The sequence below is a fragment of the Diadema setosum genome, chromosome 21 (genome assembly GCF_964275005.1).
Source record: "Diadema setosum chromosome 21, eeDiaSeto1, whole genome shotgun sequence".
Lineage (NCBI taxonomy): Eukaryota > Metazoa > Echinodermata > Echinoidea > Diadematoida > Diadematidae > Diadema > Diadema setosum.
In genome coordinates, this window is record NC_092705.1 from 6,471,646 (window position 1) to 6,496,011 (window position 24,366).

Below are 24,366 nucleotides of genomic sequence, written 5' to 3' on the forward strand. Positions count from 1 at the left end.
AGCGAGTTTTCGTGTGTTTTGTCTGTGACGTCAACAGCAAAATTCTGAGCTACTTCAAAAACTGGATGACATTATCCATTCTAGAATCCTGTCAAAACACATTCTGAATTCTGATACTTGATGTGCTCCAGAACAAAGAGCAGGACCACATGCAGTTTGTATATAATATTAAATACAGTAGCCATCTACTATGAGAAAGTGAAAATGGAAAAAAGCCCTTCATGTAGGTCTATAGGCCAACCTAACACTGAGTTTGGGCAGATGCTGCTTGTTGTAATGTTCCAAGGGCAGGGGAGATCCCTTCAACCTTTGTAAACTGACACACACATTTTTCTGCCATAGAGTAGCCTAATGTACAAACATATTTTCAGAGTGCAAACTTTCACTCTGTCTCTTTTTAGTTTTCTTTTTGAAGGGAATATTGTTTAGAATTTCCTTTGATGAAACTTGATGAAACTCATATATTTGCATATGAAGTTTTTTTTTTGATAGTTTAGTCAGAAATTGTAAATACGCCGTAGTTACAGTTTGACTGAGGGTATTTACGGAGCAATTGCATATTTACATATCCGAGCAAGTGCGCATTTTTGACGCGTGATATCCATTGAGCAAATACGAGAAGTAGAAAATCTCCTGTGATTTCTTGTTTTACTCCCTAAGATGAAATGTCCTGCAAACATGAGCTATTTTCGTTCCATGAGTGGGTTTTTACCCAAAATGGGAGTCCACTTGCTGTGAATGTGGTAGCAGCTACATTTGTACCTTGCAAAGTATAAAGCTCATCCTGTGCAGAATCATGGAACACAACCCTTGTATTTTGAGAGAAAGAGTGAGGGAGAGAGAGATTTGTGATATAAATGTATAGGCATATATTTGCTTTTTTCTGTGATTGGCAAAATCATTGAAGTGATTAGGACAGGGAAATGCAGGTTAGAATTAGTCATTGTCAATGTTGTGCATGATTGAGTTGTGAAAGTCATCATCGGAGTCCAGAATAGATCGCTACATCTATCTCTGTTTCAGTTTAAGCACGTATGGGTATGCTCAAATATCCATAATTGTTGTAACACCCAAACCTATGACCCCATGGTACAATTACCACAGATTTCAGTCATGGTCTGACAATGGTGGGGGGGGGGGGGGGGGGGGGAGGGGGGGAAGGCGACGGACGAGATGATCGATGGCTAAACATCATATTTTGGGTGCCAAGAAAGTTTGATGGGCCGTTTTCATACAGGTCAAGAAACGTAATTGCAATGCCGAAGTACAATGACAATTACGATCACGTTTTCAATTATCGTCCGTACACACATGACCGAGGAAGGCCTTTGTAGATTCTGCGGTTTTGAATCTCAGAGCAAGAAGGGGAGGTATGGCTTTTTTCAGAGTTGTTATCAATCACTCTTGATGAGTGGTAAGTAGTACATGCTTCGACTGCAGTTCAAGCATTTGAGGAACATTTTTTTTTCCTGCGGTTTTCTGTGGTTGAAAAGTCTGCCAGCGAAAGTACAAGCAGCATGATGTATGTGCAGCACACGTTGTGAAATAGGCTGCAAAAAGAAGGCCAGCCCAGCATGTTTTACAGCAAAATATGTGCAGTAAAGTAAATACATTTGGGAGAATCAGTGCAAATATCAAGAAGCCACACTACCCCTATTTCAGAATTTCTCTGGGGTTTGAAACTGACCCTTTTCGGTACCTTTTTTCAGGATTGTTCTGGAACGATTTTACAACCTCCCCTGATTAAAGACATTTTGGGAATAAATACTTAAAGACCCCCTATTTCAGTAATTCTTCAGGATTTTTTTCCTGAATTGAGTGCCTAAGATATACCTCTTTTGAGAAATGAGGAACACGCTTACTTTGTGCCATGTGGTACAAATAAACACCTGAGTGGAGGGACCAGGGCGCACATGCACTGAAATGGAGAGTCAGCGGCATTCAGGAACATTGTGAAGGGCCCCTGGAGATGTCTTGGTTGCTGTTGGGTTAAGGAGGAAAATGAGTGAATGATATGTGCAAGGCAAATGATTGCTGTGAGAAACTAGAAAAGCACTCTGAGAGCGCAGACCTCCGCCAAGCAGCTACTTTCCACCAATGATCTTGCTCTTCCCAAAGAGATCAGTGATTTCCACCTATACATATGCATGCTGACAAAATCGTCTGATTTCCCAATAAAGCCTCTGTTATGTCATAAACCCTCAGCTGTGTGGCGTGCCTCGCCCTAACAGAAACTATAGCACTAATAGTGCGTGTATGAAAACCTCAAAAATGCGCAGCTTGAACTCCCAAGTTCATTGACCCTTCCTGCCAAAATATCAAAAATCCTTCATAAAATCCATAAAAATTTCCTGATCACTACCAAAAATTAAATCATCTGTTCCTTGTGTCATTCCCAACCTTTCCTACAAGTTTCATCCAAATCCGTGCACAACTTTTTGAGTTATTTTGCACACGGACAAACAAACAAACTAACTAACAAACAAACCAACGGTAACTAAAACATAACCTCCTCCCTTGGTGGAGGTAATAATCCTTATATGTGACTGAACACTGCCATTATTTGTCTTGCATTCCTGCAATTATACCTCTAAAGTGAGGTTGATGAATTATGTGTTATTGGGACAAGGTTGCAATAGTGTGGATTTTAATTGTGGGACTACACAAAAGAAATTCATCCAGTTAGGTGTTAGGGAAGAATTCTATTGCTTGCAGGGATGAGCAGAGATGGTCTCAAAAATACCCTCAAACAAACTCAGAAACACCAAAATGATAATAGTTTGTGATTCAGATGATGCAAACATATAAAATGGTTGTTTGGCAAGTGTGCATGAAATAACTCTTTTCCAATTCATTAAAAGTCCTTGAAGTGTGCAAATATTAGTCAACTTGCAAAATTTGCACAAAATCAAAACCTGTAGAATGTGGCTCATACAATACCCCATTCGCCTACAACTTACAATAGCTATTCAGCAGCTAGAAATGTCGTTGTCACTGTGGAGTCCAGTTTAGTTGAAGATAGTTGGGAAAAAAAAAAAAACCCTTCATATCCCACATTATCCTGTCACTTTTTGATGTCCATGTTTTTGTTATGTTTTTATAATGGAAATAACATGGAAGAAATTTCAGCTCAATCTATTTATTTATTTATTTATGTATATAGCAATGTTTAATCAAAATATTTTTAGATTTCCTTCCAGTTCATGGGTTTATCTCTATAGTATGCAAAATATTGAAGTCTGTTGATTAGTATAGTATATGTGAAATATTTTATATTTGTATATGTAATATTGAATTAGATACACCGAAAGAAGGTTTATTACAGTTTTTGATTATGTACAAAATGAAATCAGAAACAAAAAAGCAGAACATCGACTGATTATTGGTCCGCCCGGAGTGTGAAGTTTCTATAAACGTCCGATATACATATATATATATGAAAGAATTGACACAAATGTTATAATGATTGTTAGTTTAAATATCATTGTTGATACTGGCCACATTAATTTCATGGATGTTATTTGTGTTGTATGTTCAATGTATACCTGCAATTATCTAAAGAGATAATTGACCTGGTTATGTATAAACATTTTCTTGAATAAAGAAATGATTCAATCAAAAAAAAATAAGCGGGGAAAACACATAAATTCATCCTTCTCATGTCATTTAAGATGCCATTTAGTACATGTGCAAGTGAGATCAATCTTAAGATAAATAGCACTTTGGGACACACACACACACACATAGAAATGAATAATCCAGTCTGTAGGAAATGTTTTTAGTGAATAATCAATGTTCGCATGAATCTCACATATGCATTAACACAAAACACTTTGGAACTTAACCTATTCTGCCTTGATACACTTGGAAGCACTTCACATGGTGAAGGTCTCTTGTGGAACTTTTAGTATTCAAGCGCCGTAGAATAACAGATCCTGCCATTTTCTCATAAGCTCTGTTTGCATTGTCAATTACTATTATAAGGGGCTTTACACAACTCCTTTGAGGTATGATTGTAAACACCGTACTATTGAGTTTGTTACCAATCAGTGTATGATAGTCAAAACAAAAAACCTGGTATAATGATGGTATGGACGTCGGCCCCACTAGGACAATGCCCTTTTCCAAACTCACTGTGCATATAAGTTGGTATACACCCAAGATCAATAATTGCATACTCAACCCTGAATTTCCTGTAACCACAGAAGATACTTTACACTTGTTTGCAAGACTACGTAATACAAACTGTGTTGGTGTATATAATGTCTATGCTATTGCAAAATCTGTGATATATTCCCATTCAAAAGAAGCCATCAGCTGACAGGGATGTTTGTGCAATATTTTTGGAAATTCAGTTGTTGTTGTTGTGTTTTTGTTTTGTTTTTTTGTGTGTGAGTGCACATTTATTTGGGGAGATGAGTTGACATTGTACACACCTTTTCTGAAATTCCGTCATGGTATCTTGTTCATCATCTTGGTAGTAACAGATGAAGGCCAGCAGATTTCACAGCTGAAACATCGTAATCATTTTTTACATCATTTTTTTAATCATTTTTTACCTTGCTTCATGAGACAAAAATATTAGCTTTGTTCTTTATGATATCTTTTTATTTATGAAATCTCAACCCAGCCATATTATTGTTGCTGTGTTAGGCAGTTGATCATTGAGGTAAATGGATCCAAGAGCTGTACAGAATTGAATTGTGCCTCTTTCATGCTGTAAAGATAGCACTGTAGGAAGTTAGTAGTGACACAGGATAAGGCAGTTATTTGAGCTATTTCAATTATGTTTCAGTTACTGTCACAAAGAGAAAGATATGAAAACATATATATATATATATATATATATATATATATATGCTGTATATTTCTTTATTCCTATGATTGATGTTGGGATGGGCATGGTAATCGTAAAGTGTGCATAAAATTACCGATAGGCCAATTATCGTGCCATGGAAAGTTCAGACTAGTCTTTCCTCCACACTCCTGTCGTTCTCAAATAAAATATGATATCGAGGCAGTTTCAAATGACTGATGAATGATGTTCATGCATTTCTAGTACTCTCAAGGTTTAGCTGTTTTCTGTATTTTTTTTTTATCCATAGAGTAACAGATGTGATTTAAGATTCCCAGTGAGGTTGTTCTTTTGTTATGTTTTCGTCATTTCATACCTACGTAGTAAAACTCTCATATCAGATGTCCTATGGGAATATTGTCATTCTTCATTTTGGGGATGTTGATATAGGTTGCAATCCAAATACCCCCAGCATGAGCAATAGTCATGCTACTTTTTTGAAGACATCTAAGACTATTGAGCAAACTTATTGTCATGCCATGATACTTTTACACATTGAAATTTGAAATAGCCCGGGAGGGGGGGGGGGGGGGAGAGAATGTCAGCACCCATGCACCAGTATGTTACACAGTTCACATCTCCAAACTGGCCTGCAAATTATTTCCCTGTAACCCAAATCCTATGCAGCATCCAGCACCAAAGCCAAGCGAATGTCAAGTCTGCGGCATAGCTGGGATGTGTGTCTTACAACCAAAAAATTTAGTAGAGTGTATCTGTCCTGCCAATCACAGAGTCAGACTGTCATGGTGGAGGATAGTCTTTCTTCCAGATGCACAGATGTTTTTTTTTTTCTTTCAAAGGATGTATTTCTACTCTTTAAAAAAAGAAAAGGAAGAGAAAAACTAGAAAAACCACCTTTTTGTCACACAGACACTGCATGAATGGTACCATTCCCGTAACAATTGTAGGAATTGGGGTTACAGTCTCTGCTGGAATTGTGAGAAGTTTCTGACTGCACACTTCCTGTCTGAGGGATATGTCATGATTGAGAGAGTGTTTGTTGAGATTTAATGTTTTGTAGACACATTGTACACACACATCTACCTTGTGCATCTCATAAAGATATGACCCAACCTTGACCAACTTCAGGTCTTAGATGGTGACAGACTGTTGCAATCTGTTTGTAGTCTTCTGTAGACCCTACCTACATGAAATAATGTATGATTACATGAATTGATAATCAATTTGCTCTATTTTGTCACTCTATATGTAGTATAAGTACTTCCTATGATTATGAAATGTGTTGTAGGTACAAAAATTATATTATTATCATTATTACTACTATTTCATTACTAGTGTTGTTGCTATTAGTATCATTTTTATTATCATCATTTTTATTACTGAAGGGCCTAACCATTTTTACAATGATTCTAATTTTCAGTAGGACCTATTATCAACATCTTCACTGAGTAATTAACTGCCACAACACCCTTTGACTTGCTAATGAATTGCTCATAATCATTCAAAAGTTTGAGCCGTCCTTTGCGATGTTCTTCCAAAAGAGGCGAGAGACATTCTTTCTCTCAGCCTTTAGTGCGTCTGCATTGTTTTTCAGTCCAGAGTGAGTCTGGTCCATAGTCCCAGCTATAGAGCTCTTGGTATTGATTTCTGCAAAGGTCATCATGTCTCCTGTGGTTTTGTTTTCTGGGTCTTGTTGTGTTTCCTTTCTGTAATGTGATGAGGCCAGGTAATGGAGTGCTTTGAGTATGCTCGATTTGTCAGAATCAATAGACTCCTTTCTGTGTGTTCCCATCCTCCTCCACCCCCCCCCCCCCCCCCCCCCTTTAAGGCTAGCTTGCATGACCACCATTTTTCATCTGAGAGAAAAACAACAGAAAGAAACTTCAAGCATTTCACTTTTACTTTTGTTAATACATGAGCCAGGAAAACACTTTCTTGTAGAACATTGTGCATAGATTTCAAACTGATTAGATGTACATTGTAGCACTGATTACATAAGTGTACACAGCATGGCATGCCTTATGTTGTAATACTAAATATTTGGAACCAAATTTGGCAACTTTTTCAGACAGAAACCCTAGTGACTTCCGCAGGGAAGTGCAAGTATTATTTTGTTTTTAGATGTTGTCATTGTCAGCATCCTATATTGATCATCTTTATAACTCGTTCAGTTTTATTTTGCTACAGAAATGGTAGAATATTTCCTGAAATCCAAAAGCGAACATTTGAGATCAGTAAGGATGCCTTTCAAATGAATTTTCTTTTTTTCTTGTGTGTGATGAGAAAAGGGTTAAGGTGAAAAATGAACTTCACTTACCAGTCTTCTGAAGCACCAGCAGGCTTTGAAATATGCCCAGTATTATTTATAGGTGTACCTGTTTGGGCTTACCTGCTCCCTTTATACCCCTGTCACGAATAGTTGTGAAACATCAATCTTTGATGACCTCCGACCTTTGGACCACCTGCATCATGTTTGCCCTGGGTATGAAATTTCACTCATGAAGAACCAGAAGTTGCTTATGCCAGTGCATCGCATATTTTCGGCTTTTTGTGGATGGGGGGGAGGGGGGGGGGGGGGAGAAAAAAAAAGTGCCATGACTCTGCAAATATGCATGCAAATACTGAACTTGAGCTGTGGGGAAAGTTCATGGAGGTCATAGTAAGAGGTATTCATCCCTCACTCTCGGGTCTTGGATATCCCTGGAGAAGGGTAGAATAGAGTTCATATTCCTGTTATTTAACCCAGTCAGCTCTGGACTATGCTCACAAGTGCACGTGTTCACACACACACACACACACACAGCACCATTTCAATTTTCGTTTTCATATTGAAGGGATGAGATCGTCACCTTTAGTGCTTACTGGCAGTAGAGATTACTCATGTTAACCAACCAAAGAGGAAAATGGCATAAATTCAAAGCACAATTTTTTGGTTTCTGGTAGCCATGGAGAGTATCTTGATCAGATATTCTCTCATCTTCTCATGTTAGACTTTAACAAAGATAAACTGCAAATGTTGTTTAAATTTGTTAATTGTCCCATTAAAGAAGTCTAGATGGTATTACAAATGTTGCATAAAGGTGATTGAGTTTTCAGGTACCATTGAACTATAAAAATCTTGAGCTTCTACTTCAACAGATGTCATGATGAATAGCTTATGTTTACACAATATCAGAGGGATTGCCTAAAATATGGTGCATATATCTTGTGTGTATTTTTACACTAACAATGCATTTTTTTTTTAAATTATCCAGATGATATCTCTGTGGCAATTTAGAAGAAATTGTTCAATTCATGTACATTGTAATGAAGGCAGTAAATACATTATGCAGAAGAGATGACTGGTGAAGGCAGACATGCTCTTTAAAGCGGAAATCCACATACACACACAAAAAAAAAAACTCCCAAAGAAAGTAAGAAAAAAAAAACTACAGAACATTCCAAAAATGATAAAAAGTGAATAAGAAATAAAGAAGATGTGACAGTTTGAAATTTCAATTTTTTAAAGCATTTCTTGACCAGTCCTTATATTCATATGAGCGAGTTGATGATGTCGTACACTCACAATATTTCATATGTATGTTATATATGAATTTCAGAAAATTTTTTACTTTTAGCTAATACAGGTAAAGGCATATTCCCATACTAAAAACATATCAGAGGTAACATTTGTTCTCTTTTATTTTGAGTGGTTGTATGGCAAGTTTTATATTTATACAGCTGAAATGTAAAAATTTTTGTCATTTCTCTATGTGAAATTAATAAGAGATTGTGAGAGCATGACATCATCAACTTGCTGATTTGAATATTCATAATGACTGGTCAAAAAGTGTTTAAAAAAAAAATTCAACACTTCAACACAATGGCATAACTTCCTTATTTTATCAGATTTTGATCAAATTTTGAAGTGGATTTCTTCTTTCATGGCTGGAGATATCATCAATCCCCATCTCAACAATGTCACAAGCAATGTATACAGTAAGGTAATGACAAACTGGTGCTAACAATAACAATAAAATCAAAGAAACGTATCAACCTTCTCAAAAGCTACTCCACCCTTGCTCAAATGTTTTTATCTTTGCCACTATACACCACTCACATCAGCTCATCCAGCCTTTAATTTCTGATTTTATTCATCTGTATTTTCTAAATTTCTCAGAAATTGAGAGATCATAAATATTAGTTGAGCTCACAAGAATTTGAAGTGGGAACACTTGACTAGAGGTTCAACCCTCCCCCTAAAGTGTCCCTGACTTTATCATTTTGAAAGTTGAGATAACAGCATAATATCAACAAAATTTTATAGCAAGCAGGCCCTCGATGTACCGGCACTTGTGAAAAAAAAAGTATGTTTAGTGGAAACAGAAGTTGTCAGTTACAGGGAAGTAAAAATCACAACGTTAAAAATTTCAGTGTTTCAGCTTTCCATTCATGTGGAAAAAGAAAACTTTAAGATTTGAATATTGGATGCTATTTCACATGTGTGATTGGCTCAGCAGTCTGCTTCACTACTGCTGGGACAGGACAGGGAGGTATCACCTCCCTGGACAGGACTATAGGTTTGGCATTTCCTGTGTTGCCACAGGGAGGTGTCAATCGCATGTCATGCGACATATATATAATAATTATTACATCACATTATGTATTATCCTTTATATATCACAATTCTGCTGTATGGTGAGCATTCTCCTTGCAAAAACTCTCTCTTTAGTAAGTGATTTCCCTTAGCAGTATTATAAAGGTATATCTAGGTAGATAGATAGATAGATAGATAGATAGATAGATAGATAGATAGATAGATAGATAGATAGATAGATATACTCAGATACTTCAATAGACAGATGATACATCACCCACCAAATTCTCTTACACAAAATGTCAAGATATATTATCATATTCATTCTTGCTACAAGCTGTGCTGTATAATAGTTCTACATGTAGGTGCCTACATGTTAGTGGCTTTTTTCTTGAACTTTTTGTGTGCCACATTCACGCACGTGACTCAGTCGTCATCTTGCCAACTTCGCATATTTTGCTCAAATGCACAAAAGCGCATGAACTGATCGATAGATTGTGATATGCTACAGTGCATTGAAAGCATCATAGCCTTGGCTTTGTCCTAATATTTACATCCCATCAAAGCTTGCACAACTTTGCTGTATTGCATTTGATGCAGTTTTTGGTCCCCTGAATTACCGGATAAAAAACAGACAATGTTTTCCAAAGGCACTTGTGCGTTGCAGTCTCAAAATAATGTCAGTGGCACACAGGCAGTTTACACCATGGCACACAAAGATAGGTGCAAACAACTTTTTGCAAAATTACAATTGGGTTTGTGTTTTTCTCTCCACAGGGTAACTACTCCAAAAGCAACATTTTTAGATCCAGTGAGCTTGGATCACAAAGGCAAATCTGAAGGGGATCTCTGAAAGTTGGTTTGAAAAACTTTAAAAATGGCTCACATTGCATTTAGTGTTGCCATGGAAATGTAGTAAACAAGGCTGGCTACCAGACTTTAGCTAACTTAATTCCCAATACTGTACCAGCAGTGGGACTTGTGGTTGCTAGGCAACCATAGGCTGCAGCAATATGATAGTTTTGATGTTTGGGCTCATATAGTCTTCTCATTCATACCACACCCCAGCATGTTGTGGCACAGAGTATTGAGATGTGGAATAAAATAATTGAATCTGTGGAATACAGGGGTGTATTCGCAAACTACCGCACTGAGACTTTTACCATTAGTTGCAGATATCACAATCATCACCTCTCACTTAATTTATACATTTTTTTGTTAATTTATACATATTTCTTTTCTGTTGCCCTTGTTCACCTGTGATGTCAGGTATTAAATATCAGTCTACAGCCGTGTCTCACTAGCTTCAGGGTAAATGTCTCTTTGTCCATCAATTCAACTCTCTATTTTTCCGTATCTATCTAGCTACTGTATAGGCCATATTTGTTGTAAGCATGATATTATTCAGATTTACATTGTATACCCCTTACCTATAGGATAATTTACAAAGAACTACTCAAATGAAATGAGGAGTATTATAATTAACCTTTTTTTTTCAGGAGAAAAGGTAGTGAGATGAGATAAAGTACATTTTCTTTATGGGAGGCAATATTTTTCATAAGTGCCTAACTCTGCTAATATCAGTCAACTAGTGAAATTTGTGACAGTAAAAGATAAACACTGCAAACTATACCGTACGCACAGTGTCTATCTTCATTGTTGTACTGTGTATGCAGGGATGTCTTTTCCAGAGCTGTTGATTGCATCTTCATAATCAGCAGCAACAACAACAACAACAACAACAACAACAACAACAACAACAACAACATCAACACAGAAATAACTCTATGATGAGTGGAGCACTTGTACTGTGTGTATTGACAGAGCTGCCAGCTTGTTTGCTTTTACAAAATCTAGTATATATTTCTTCATCAAAGTCAAGAAAATATAGGCCTGATTATTTCTTTTCATGAAAGAAACAACTCTTTTTAGGATGTATTTTGAATGCTTTTTTGTGTGCAATTTTTCAATTTGTAAATGTGACAATGAATTTTACTTAAAAAGAAGAAAAAATATATATATACATATATTTTTAGTATGTATCAATATTTTATCTTTTTTTTTTTTTTTTTTTTTTTTTTTTGAGAGGTTGATAGCCCAGTATATTGCATTCATCCTCAGCTCCTCTGTACATTACTGAAGGGGAAAATAGAGTGAATGTCCAATCATACCTGGGCAGGCTACATGAGATTGGATAAAGGTGTGCATACACTGGCAACCAAATTATGGCCTCTACCCAAGGAGGTGTGTCAATCCCACCTCCCTGCCTCTACCCCATGCATCTCTATGGCAGTGGATGTGTGCACCTTACCCTCTCACCCGTAACCATGATCGCAATAATCATAATAAAAAAACAACACTACGCAACTAGTGTTTTTTCTGGGGAAAACACCTCCTGAACTCACAACAAAGCGAGGCTGACGTCCCCTACTGTGATCCAGACAATCATGCGCACCCCCTTGTCCCCTCTTCTCCACACCTATGGGGGTATGATCAACAAAATCCCCGGGGAGGAAAATTCATCTGTTAGATACAGTGCTTCCTTTAAAGGTAGGGGATACCTTTCACAGACCTCCCAAAATGCAGCAAAACATTAAATATGAACCTCAGGGGACTTGGTTAGGCCACTGCTGAGAAATTTGGAAGTCAACAGTAATCTACAATTTGAATAATGCACAAAACTCAACTACTCAGTAGTTCTGTGTGTCAGCCACACTTAAGCCTTTTTGTTGCAGTCTTCTGTATTTTTTATCTATAAACACAAATCTAAAAGTAAGAGCTGATGTAATAACATATAGAGTGTGTGGCAAGAATGTATATAGAAATGTTTGTGAGTTTTGATGAACTTTCTTCACAAAATATACATGATGGACACACATGCAGTGCATGGGTCTGCAAAGGTAGCCTAGTAATGTACTGGAATTTACGGTGAGCCCCGAAAAAAATTCAATTCAAAATCTAACGGTCAATAAAAATGTACTAAATGTTACCTTCCACTTTCAATACTTTATGGGAGTTTCTAAAATGATACTCTCTTCAACATACCACTGTATTTATAAAACTCTTCATTTAAGGCATGCAAATGGGATTCCCTACCTTTAAATAAAGTCTGTACCATGTAATATTTAGAGATGAATGCCATAACTTATACTCTTTTTACTTCTTTTGATGTTATTAATGCACGGCTCTTATTTTCAGCATGGAAGGGTCCATGTTTTCATCATAGATGCATTTCAAGGGGGGCACCACGTGATCTTCACGTGTGGATTGTCATGCTATTGTACCCCTACAACAGTCGTTTCTGGAGAAGGGGCACTGGGGTCGTGATCTCGCCCAGGTTGTTCTAAAGTGAGCGGTCTGCCAGGTGGTGGAGCTAAAAATTAGGGATTGACTGATGGATGAGTGCAGTATGGATGTCGTTAAAAGTTTGCTTAACCCTCTGTGTGCCACAGTACTTTTCTGTCCGTTTGTTTGTTTGTTTGTGAAATTTGAATCATTGGCATAGAGAAGGTTAATAGGCTTCACTGAATTCAGGCCCTTTCTTTGAAAAACCATGGTAGATCCACAAAATAGTTGGTGATGTGAAAAAAAGGTGAGACTTACATGTTCTTCTACTTGGAGTCCCATACATGCACACCCCAAATTAACTCTTTAAGAATGTGTGTTTTTTTTCGATGCGGTGGAAAAACTGGATGCAAGAAAAAAAAAACACTAACTTTTGCGACCTGCATTAAAAGGATAATCGGTCCTTCTTGATTTTTGTTGGATACCCCGGGCTTATTTGTCTGTGGTAAGAAAATAGAAATGTAGCAACAGTTTCATGCCAAAGGTACATAACGAAAGAGAAAATGTAGTCTTATAGTGCTCAAATATGTCTTTCCAGATGCCCATAAAATGTTATGTCAGTATGCCAGAGTTGAAATGGTAATATAGTGCTAGGGGCATACATACGTCCATCTTGCCCAACCATTCAGGAAGTTTGAGCATGGATCTATATACATGTAGCTCCATATGGTTTGAGGTATAGCTATGTTTACCTACTTCATGGAGTATGCATGTTTCTTCAATGTTCGTTGTTAATTTTACCAAGAATTTTTCTACCAAGTCAGGAAAGCATGTAGCATATGTCTGCAGAATAGTGATGAGGTCTTTTAAGTTTCCATCTGATGAGAGGAACACACAAGCATGTCACTAAAACAGTTAAATGATGATGATGACTTTTCCAGGAACCAAAAGAATGATCTCCCTGACAATGCTTTGATGAACAGTTGATGTGTGTTTGTGATTCACTACATTGCTATGTCAACACCATCCTCCTACCCCCATCCCCTTCCCACCCCACCCCTGCCTCCTCATCCCTTCTTTCTGCCTCCCCCCCCCCCCCCTCTCGATCACAAATGATGTCCCAGTCTGGATAAAGATGGATGTTTGTGGTAGGACACCGTGCATGCTTCCATCCCCAAGTGTCACAAGTGGATCCTGGTCTGTTCAATATCAGGCAATCATCCAAGAATGATGGAGGCAGTGGTATGTTCCATGTCTGGAGAGCGAGAGTCATGCATTCTCTGTTACCCCCTCCCCACCCCCAACTCCCCCCCCCCCCCCCAATCCTCTGCTAAGCTGCAAGGAGCAGGATGCGGGAGACAGAAGAAGGTCAATGCCATTGATGAAGAGACAAAATTCATGGAATCCGGGAATCATATGAGGTCGAGAGGATTTTTGAGACAATGGAAGAAACAAACATAGAGTTGGAATTTGAGAGGTATCTGTGATTGATTTGGCTTCAGACAGGCAGAATTATGATGTAGATAAGTTCTTACAGCTGTGGTGCTGCTAATGACAATGTTGTGGTGATGATGTTGACTGAGTGGTCATGGTGGTGGTAGTAGTTGTGGTTGCTGTGGTGATGATCAGGGTGCTTGAGGTACGTGTGGATACCAAGTACACTTGTAGTAGCTATATGATGATGATGGTAATGTTCTATAATCTGTTTGAGATATGAAGTCTTCCAAGCTGATAAGGCACTGTACTACTTCTACTGGTGATGATGATGATACACTATTTAGTTGTGTTCTTTGCTAGTTAGGTTTATGGTGATGATATGGTGATGATATTAATAAGAGATGATGAGTTGGTGGTAATGGTGATGATGAAGATGTAAATAATAATAATGATGGCAGCCATTATGATAAAAACTTTGATAGCGAGAGTGATGGCAGTAATGAAGATGGTAGTGATAATGACGAATGTTAGCTCATTACCTACCACTTTTGAATATGATACTTATGAGTGTTCTGTGTCAGTATAAGGATGATGGTGATGATGATGATGGCAATGATGATGATGGTGATGATGATGATGATGATGACGATAAGATGATGATGATCATTGTAAGATGACGATAAGATGATGATGAGAGCTGCAGGGAATATTGTCATTGTAGTGATATGGAACTGGGTATTGAGAAAAGAATGCAATGAATGAGGTTGTAAGACCATTCTTGTGGTTACTTTAAAACATAATATATTCGCGGCACGAAACTTTCGCGAATTGGAGCCGACGGCCTTTTTCGTGGCATGAAATTTTCGCAAATTGCCACTGGCGTTCATTGCATATAGTGTAGACAAGAAATTTTGCGTGCATTTTAATTTTGCGTTAATCTGTAAGTTTCTATCAAATTGTGATAATGAAGACTTTTCAAGCACTGCTCATAGATGTTATAAGCACTTAATATTATTCATTCATAGCAGATAGGATAATGTCTTGCATTGTCTTTCAAACCATATAACAAAGCATGTAGATGTTTATGCTTAAAAAAGCAGAAATCCAACCAAATCAAGTTAAGCAACATCGAATACTATGAAATGAAGGTTCATCACATTTTTCCATCCTTACAGTCTGGATACATTTCATGTGTGGTTTAGCATCTCGACCCTTATCAGAGCCATTTCTAATTCCAACCAGAGAAGTTTGGCATCTTTCTATTTATGCTGCTTTCAATCTTGGTTTAATGGTTGCCATGGAGCACATCTCAGACCCTGGTAGCTGTTGTAAGAGTCTCGATAGCGGTGTGCATGTGAGTGCTACGTGTGCACATCAAGACTTTTGTGGGATGAACTTGACTCTCGGGCCCATAAATCGTCCCTCGCCTCAGTCTTAATGTTCGAGTAACGTACACGTAGCTCTTGAAATTCCTGCAAATGAGCATGACGCCAAAGTGTTCCAGGGGGATCACGACTTGGAGGCGGATGGAATCGAATGCCGTCACTTCCACTCCAAGAGGCCGTTCTCGTGGTCGTGAAATTTCTTCCACCCTAAGCCTTGGAGAATTACTCTGCATGCTAAGAAATTACTTACCAAACATGGACATTTTTTTTAAAGAACATCAAACCTCTCAGTGACTAAATGCTGCCCGCAAAAGTGTTTAGTGTGTGTGTGTGTGTGTGTTTCAATATGACATTGAATCATGAAACCAGCAAAACAAAAAGGTTGCCACATGCATTCTTGTTTATTTTGAGATTCTCAGCATTGAATTAGAGTGCGCATACTTGTCAAAAAGGCCATAAGGTTGACCAATTTCACACGCGATGCTGAAATCTCAATAGGCTTTGCATAGTGTGACATCCCAGGTTCTAGAAGATAATGTGTTTTGCTAGCACATAAACACAGAAGTTGAAGTACGAAAAAGTAATTATGTCAGTGAACAAGGATTTCTTAAACTTCAAAATTCCTGCTGTGTCATGGTAAGGCCCTTCTGTTGGACTGGGGTTCATTGCAAAACCTGAGTGGGCTGGCTAAGTTTATGAATAGGTAAAGTTTTGGAGGATTGACTGAGTGCTGATGAAAATGCTTGACAAGTTATATCTATTATAAGTATCTGAGCACATACAAAAGGTTAATACTGTAAAAGTGGAAATTTTTGCGCTTGACCTAGTAAGATGAATTTCACATGCTTTTGCATCCATGGAATCATAACTCTGAATAGTCTTGCATATAACAAGCAAAATAATTTACATGCTTTTATTTTTGCACTATTTTCTTGTTGCACAGAATGTATGCAAATTTCCACACAGCAAAAATATTGAACTAAATTTTATGCTTCAAAAAATCCAGATTTAGAGATGTATAGAAGAACACATAAATTATGAAACATTATACCCTTTGATGAAAGAAAGAAAGAAAGATATTATTCAGAGGGGTGAATACCCTTTGTTACTCGTTGTACTTTATAATTTTCATCTTGAAATGATGCTAACTTATCTCTCATGATTTGGTGTGCAACTGTGCATTTAAATATTTCATTTATTTAAAAAGAATGTGAAAACATATTCTGTTGAAAAAAAAAAATGGCAACAAAGTTTTAATTTGAATTTTGGCATGCAGGAACAATAAATCATATATTAAGCCACTTGATTATTGTGCATTTTGAATTACAAAGAAATATCTGACGTATCCTTCGTGGTCACTTTTCCTCATAATGACAATAGAACAGGAAATTAGTGTCTGCTATTGCTTTGCTACAGTTTTGCACGGAGAAGTGAAAGTACACAAACTTGAATTCCTATCAGCATCAGACAATATTACGCCTGTTTACCTTGAAAACATGCAACAATGTATTACATGAATGTTCATGTAGGTGCCAAGTTATTTTTAGGGAAATCTGACAGTGTTTTGTTCCTGGACGGTTCCTGTTTTGGGAATTGTAGATTGTTGTTTTTGCTGTTTTGTTGTTGTGTTTTGTAAGGAGAGAAGCTTCGACATGATTTCCATGCTTTTTTTATGAGGAAAACATGGAAAGTTCAGGTGATAGGCTTGTAAAATGCTGATATGCCAACTTTGCACATACAATTTGTATAAAGACACAATGAATGAATTGACACACATACGCACACACACACGCACACACATACACCAACAAACAAACACATATAGCAGTGGCGGATCCAGAGGGGGGTGCACCGGGCGCGCACCCCCTCTTCATTTTTGTTAAAACAAAAGAAATACGAAGGAAAAAATGGGGGGCTTAATTTTGTAAAGGCGCCTCCCCTTTACAGAATTCCTGGATCCACCCCCACATAGCACATGTGTGTGTGTGTATTCTAGCTGTAGGTCCTACACAAATTTGAATTCCAGGGTATCGTTACACTTTAAATGGTAATACAGCTAGATCCCAGTTCTTCCCCACTGCAGCTGAAGTATTCCTTTCCAAGAGATTGGATGATTCATACCCTGCACCCATCTGCATGATGCATGTTTCGTGGAAAGTCAGAACAGACCAGAACACAACAAAGTAACCAAAATGCTGCCTCGGTGAGGTCTTCCATTTGCAATGACTTGTTCGACAAGCTGTTGATGGACACAGCTGTCTCAGTCTGTTCAATAAGTATTCTTGTGGAGTACATCAAGAGTTGTTTGTTTTGTTTTTGTTTTTGTTTGTTTGTTTGTTTGTTTGTTTGGTTGGTTTTTTGTTTTTGTTTTTGTTTTTGTTTTTTTTTTTTGGGGGGGGACAAAAAGATGGGTGTTACAAGACACTATGCAGCTGGTATGATAAGGGAATCAGCTGTAACACACCATGCCTTGGATGGGTGTGATCCTCACCCTTGGTAGGCCCAGTGTTCATCATCAACATCGTCAACATCGGGATTCGAGAGAGTATGTGGTTTCTGGAAAATCATATCCTCTCACTGGTTCACTGAAATCAGTGCTTGCCACTCCATGTGATATATCAGTGACCTTCTTGAGTGATTCAGAGAGTTATAAAAGGAAAAGAACAACAACAACACTGAAAAGAAAAGAAATGAGGCAGCTAGGGCAGTGACACTTGAGATTTCCTGTTATGTGTGCCTACTTGTTTCACTTCTGCTGCTGCCCCCCTCCCCCCCCCCCCCCCCCCACACACACACACACACACGCACATTCATAAAACTTTCTGTACCACTGTTTCAGGGAATAAAATTGTCCATAAAACCACACAGGTTTGAAAGTAAACATCTAGTCATCTTGTATGCAATGAATGATTAAGTTGAGAGTGTATACAGATTTAACCTCTTTTCTCCCCACTCCCCCCCCCCCCCCAAAAGAAAAAAAAAAAAAAAAGAAATGACACATGGCAATGATTAGCTAAGTCTTGCAATGAGTAAAATTATTTGTTTTGACTGTAATGGAAAGGTATTTGATATGGGGGTTCTGAAGCATTCTGGAATGACAAGATTTTTTTTTTTCCAAATTGAATCATAGTCATTATCTGAATGTACTCAACTGTACCACTTCAAGATGTAAATGTGTATTTTCATTTAATTGTCTTTCACATATGTTTAAGCTGTATAATAATTATAATAATTGTGGCCTTTTATAAATCACTGAAGTCCATCAAAAGTGATGCTCATGTCGTCATGTATGAGATATTTTTTTTTTTTTCTGGGTTGATATATTTCACAGAAATCAGTAGCATAACAGTGAACCTTGAGTGGAAAGAGCAAATAATGGAAAGATATAAATAGCTCAGAAGACAAATACTTCCTGCTTGTCAATATATCTGCTCTCAATTCAATATATGATAATGATACGATTCCACATTCTTATTCTAGGCCCTATATATTATTTTTTTAATCCATTTTTTCTTCCTTCCCTTCCCTCCGTCCTCCTCCTCTTCCTCCTCCTCCACTCATTATTGCAGGAAACTGATTCACGGCCTACTCGTGATCGACAGAACGAAGAGGTTAGGTTGCATGCGGGCCGGATCGGCGGACATCAAGAATGCAGAATGGTTTGAAAACATCGACTGGGATCACGTTCGAGAGAGACAGCTCACGGTAAGAGTACCTCGCACTTGACGCTTGTCGTTCGATGTTCTGTCAATCCCTCTCTCCCATCAAACCAGAATAAATCAGAATCATGAATAAAGCTCACTATTATTCATATTTCTGCGTATTTCAGTTATTTGATGAAAATTGGTTTTGGAATGGCCGAGATATCCAAATACAGAGAGATCTTAATAAAAAGGTTAGGACCACTTTGTGTACTTTGTTTTGGATATCTCAGCCATTTCAAAAGCTTTTTGCATCAAATGTACTTTGAATTTCTCTTAGAATTGTATGCTCTGTAATATTTCATAAGTAGTTTCTGATTATCTTGCAAAAAGCTAAAATCTGAATCCCCCATCTCAGCCAAAACTATGCTGTTTTGGATATCTCAGTCATTTCAAAACCGCTTTTCATCAAATGTACTTTGAATTTGTTATATAATTGTATGCTCTGTAATATTACATATTTTAAAGTAGTTTGTAATTATCTTGCAAAAAGCTAAATCTGAATCTCTCATCTCAACCAAAGCTATACCATCCCTTTAAAGTAGGTTTCATGTTATCTGAGACTTCATACACTCAGGCACATTTCATTTGCACCGTGTTTGCCACGCAATCATCCTTAATTAAATCTTAAGCTTTATGGCAGTCTAATGATAAACATAAGGTCTTATTTCTACCCAGGATGTCCCCTTTAACATAAGCAATTTTCTCTGAGACGGGCTCTGCTATTATAATTACCCCAGCAATACTTTAGGTGACACAACATTTGCTCCTGCGATAATTGCTTCTAATCAGTCTTATTTTCTCCAAGGTCTTAGGGTTAGGGTTGTGAGAGGGTTTGGGGGTTTACTTTGATGTGAGGATTAATACTGGGGTTAGGGCAATGTTTCTGAGTGGATAGAATTTATGTCAGGCTTAGCATACAGATATTTCATGGGAGCAATTGTCACAGGAGCAAATGTTATGGAACCATACTGTGCAACCATTCAACCCACTTCCTATTTGTTGCTGAGTTACATTTCAGTTAAGATAAATTTTGCTGTGGAGGATGTAGATTGTCGTCATGTTTTATGCAGATTGCAGCTAGAGCCTAGCCCTCCAGACAATGGTCCTCATCATCTCTCTCATTTACAAACACTAGGCCCTTTCACTCAAGCCCAAAATAAATGTTTATTTTTTTTCATTAAATAGATTTGTGCAATGCAATACAAAAACAGAGAAGCTTGTGTGTGTGCACACACACTCACACACACAAATCGCTATTGCAATTCAGTGCAAAAATTGTTTTGTCTTGATGCGCTATATGAATGTAGTATTATTTTTTTGGGTTGGGTGGGTGAGTGGGGTAAACGCTCACAAAAGTTTTCCTTGCATGTTGTGCTTGAATGTCACATGAAAAATGAAAATGAGTTCTTTTTTTTACCCCGTGATGCAGCTTGCCACACTAGATTCAAGGTGTGCTCTATTTTATTTTCAAGCCGTTTGGTTCGGAAATTTGAATGCCTGGCTTGCTGTTAAGAATGAGATTTTTTTTTTTTTCTGCCATGTATGAATGGAGGCAAATAAGAACAATTTGTCCACCATGATAACTCTTGTGCATGAAAATGACTGTTAAACCCTCATATTATGCTCATCTCTTTCTAACAGCCCCCCATCGTTCCCAAACTATCTCACCCCGGCGACACGAGAAACTTCGACGAGTATCCCGAGGAGAACTGGCAGTCTGCCCCCTCGGTCAAGGCGGACGTTCTCAAACTCTTCAAGGACTTTTGACAGCGTTGAGGAGGAGCCATTATGGTGCATGAATCTGTCGCTATGACAACGACCAGCACATGAAATTCAAACTGAAACATGATTGCAGAGTTACCCCCTGGCAGCTTAAGCGGTTGTGTGCTTTTTTCTTCTTCTTCTTCTTCTTCTTTTTGTTTTTGCTTCAGACTCAGTGCAGAACTCTTTTTTTTTTTGTAAGTGTGTGGAGCATTTTAAGCAGGAACCTCACTCGCAGAATTTCGGATGGAGATGCACAATTGTGGATTTTGATGGTGGAAGTCTTCTGCAAAGATGCTTTCGATGTCATCATCCTCCCTAGTGCCCAAGTGGAAGAATGCAATGGATCTCTTGAACAGAAACAACTGAAAGTCCCCCAGAGCACTTTGGGGAATGAGGAAACTTTTAATACTTGTACAACTAACTATATGCATATGAAAGATATTTGTGTTTTGTTTTATTGTTGCCAGTGTGTAAATTTTTATGTAATGTATTATCAGTGTTCAGTACTGAAGAGGAACTGTAGAGTAGATGAATTGTGTTTTGGAAAAGTTTTTTTACTTTTTTGTGTGAGTGTAGTTTTCTTAGCATGCTCTAAAAATGGAAAGGAGATGGACTTTTTGAAAACCTACAGGTAGTGATAAAGTAGATTTGTATACTGTTTAGTGCCTATTAAAGAAAAATGCTACCTCTACTCCTACTTTTCTCAATGAAGTATCACTATTAAAAATGAGAATATCGTGATACATGTCATTGAAGAGCGTTCTAAATTTAGCTATCATAATGGTCCTCTTAATGCTGAGATTTTTCTTTGGAATAAAATAGGTAAAGCACTGTGCTTTTTGTTGTAAAAGCGAAAGAATGACATGCAGTGAATTATATGTAATCAGTCCAGAGCTTTGGCTAACTCTTCATTCTGTTTTACAGGAAAATTTAATTGAGCAAACATCGCAGAAAATTGTTATATTGTGCTGCTCGGTCACACCATGATATTAGCAATCTCCAGTGTAAACAGTTCTACCAAAAGCATCAAACTTCTGTTTTTTCTTGTTGAATGACATCACAAAACTGCACTGAATGACACCTCATTGGAGGGATCAAAGGTCAAAATGATTACATATCCCCCCCCCCCAAAAAAAAAAAAAAGGGTTATCTAGACAAAATTTTATTCAGATCTAGCTGGAAAGTGTGGGCTGACAGTACTAAATATATCGTAATCTATTTGACTAGCTCGTAAAATTCCCTAAAAAGCAAGTTGGAAATCTTTGAAGAGCAGCCTAACACTGCTGAAAGATGTTATTAGCCCTGTGTTTGCCGAGGAAATTTCTGGTCAGTAGGATTTCCTTTTTATAAGTAATGATGATGATGATTTTTTTTTTTTCCTGAAGTAAGGAAATCTGTTGGTAGTTTGACAAAAGCAGCTCAAGTTTGTTTTTTCTTTTCTTTATGCCAAGAGAAGATATGGGGCCTTGATATAATGTATACATGGTTTGGGGTATTTTAATGATTATGGTGCATCATTGTTCCCACTTGCACAGATCATGATTTTGTGAGCATCACAAAAGATTTTCAACATCGCCCATAAAATCTACACATACATGTAAGTAATAAGTGCATGTAAGTCTCTGAAAAATGTCTTCCTAAGATGATTTTATGTCAGATTTGTCCTGTTCTGCCACAGCAACTGAAGAAGAAGTACATTTTATGTATTGCCCTAGTTTCAAATTTTCCGTTTGGAGTTTGTGTATCAAACATGATAGTATATTTTGCCGCGGTGGTAATTTCGTCAAAAGATCACCATGAAATACAGTCTTCACAGTAAAGATACTGTGTTTGTGGCACTATGAGCATGGTCTACTGAATGTGGACATTAAACACACTCATTCTGTAAGCAATGCTATACTTTGAACATGCCTAATTGTCCAAATGACAAAACAGAAAGTTATAATCATGCTAATTCAAGTTTGGGAAAACCACCTTCAATATTGATCAAAATTTAATTCATTTTTAAATTTTTTTGCTAGTATATTCAGAGTAAGCACACATTTGTAACAATTAGTCCTGTTTTCTTATAACAGATACACATTTGTATGTGTGTGTGTGTGTTTTGTGTAAATACTTTTTTTCCAAGTTTGTACATTTTAATCTCTGTGTTAGATACTGTGATAGATGGAAGGTTTCCATGTATTTATTAGTCTTGCCAATGGGAAAACAGTGTGATTACGGTACGACTCCTCATTCTGTAAATGTAGTGTAAGTCTAAGCTGAAACTTTTACTTGTTGTACACTTTGTATCATGCCATGGACAATTTTGACATACCCCAAACATACTACCCATTTTAAAGTGCTGAAAACATTATGTTATATAAGACTAGGTGGAATTGTGTCTGCTAGGTCCATAAAGAGGCCGCACTATGTGACCTAAAACCTGTTGCCATGTTAATACTCAATTCAAGTCACCAATATATTTAACATACAAACTGCTATATGGGGGTTTGACTGAAAAAATGTATAGGAATTTGGATTGTTTAAAAACTGAAAGTTTGATATCTTGAAACTACCTCCTGTGCAAAATTTTAAGGTCCAAAAATATTTGAAAATTTTGAACGTTTTGGTTTTCATGAAGCATATTTCAGTGGTGTCCTCAATGTCAGTAATCTGGCCATTATAAAAAATTCTTCTTTTACCTAGTGGATTCAGATGCTAAGTCTCCCACAAGCTTGGATTTCAACTTCCAAGCTGATATCATCAGAATTGTGTGTTCATCTGCACAGCTGCCAGCTTTCTCACAGCTTCTGCGGTGTGTTTTAAATGTAGAGAGTTTCTTTAATTTATTGCAGTGATCATACTCAAGAAATGGTTGCGCTGTACTGAGAATTTATGTCACAATATGCATGTTTGTTGTAATCACCATTTTCCACCATAGATTTCAGTGATGGGGCCCAATGATTGTGGAATTTGTACTCTGACTTTGTTCAGAGTTTATTGTATCCATTTTCATTACAATGAGAGTACCATGGAAAGTATTTTGAATTTTATTCTTCTTCCAATACAGCAACTACAAACCAAAAGTGTAAGTGAGCCCTCAGTTCTTTCCCTTTCACTCCCTCAATGTCTTCTTTCAGTCAAGCAGGGCTTTGCTCCGATGCTGACATGTTTTATTTATTAGTGAAGAACGTAGGAGGAGAATCAGGGAGCTTTTTAGATTTGCGATGCGGATGTTTGAGACCACGATTGCATTGGCTGCTCTTCTCTCTCCCTGTGGCACGTTGCAAAGTAGCTTTAGATTACACGAGGACGCAGTCTACACAAAGTAAAGCGGCGCCCGTAGGATCATTGCATCAAGTAGCTTTTTCGCTCTGAATTTAAGCAGATGTAAAAATGGCCCAGAACTGACCGTCC

General features: G+C 37.5%; 1 protein-coding gene across 1 annotated transcript in view; it reads left to right on the forward strand.

The window, feature by feature from the left end:
* Positions 1 to 20,970, forward strand: part of LOC140244619 (cAMP-dependent protein kinase catalytic subunit PRKX-like) — a 74,916-nt gene extending 53,946 nt beyond the window's left edge. The window contains exons 6-7 of the mRNA XM_072324239.1: positions 19,069 to 19,204; positions 20,845 to 20,970. Of these exons, the coding sequence (XP_072180340.1) occupies positions 19,069 to 19,204; positions 20,845 to 20,970 (262 nt within the window). The remainder of the gene's footprint in view (positions 1 to 19,068; positions 19,205 to 20,844) is intronic.
* Positions 20,971 to 24,366: the final 3,396 nt, after the last annotated feature.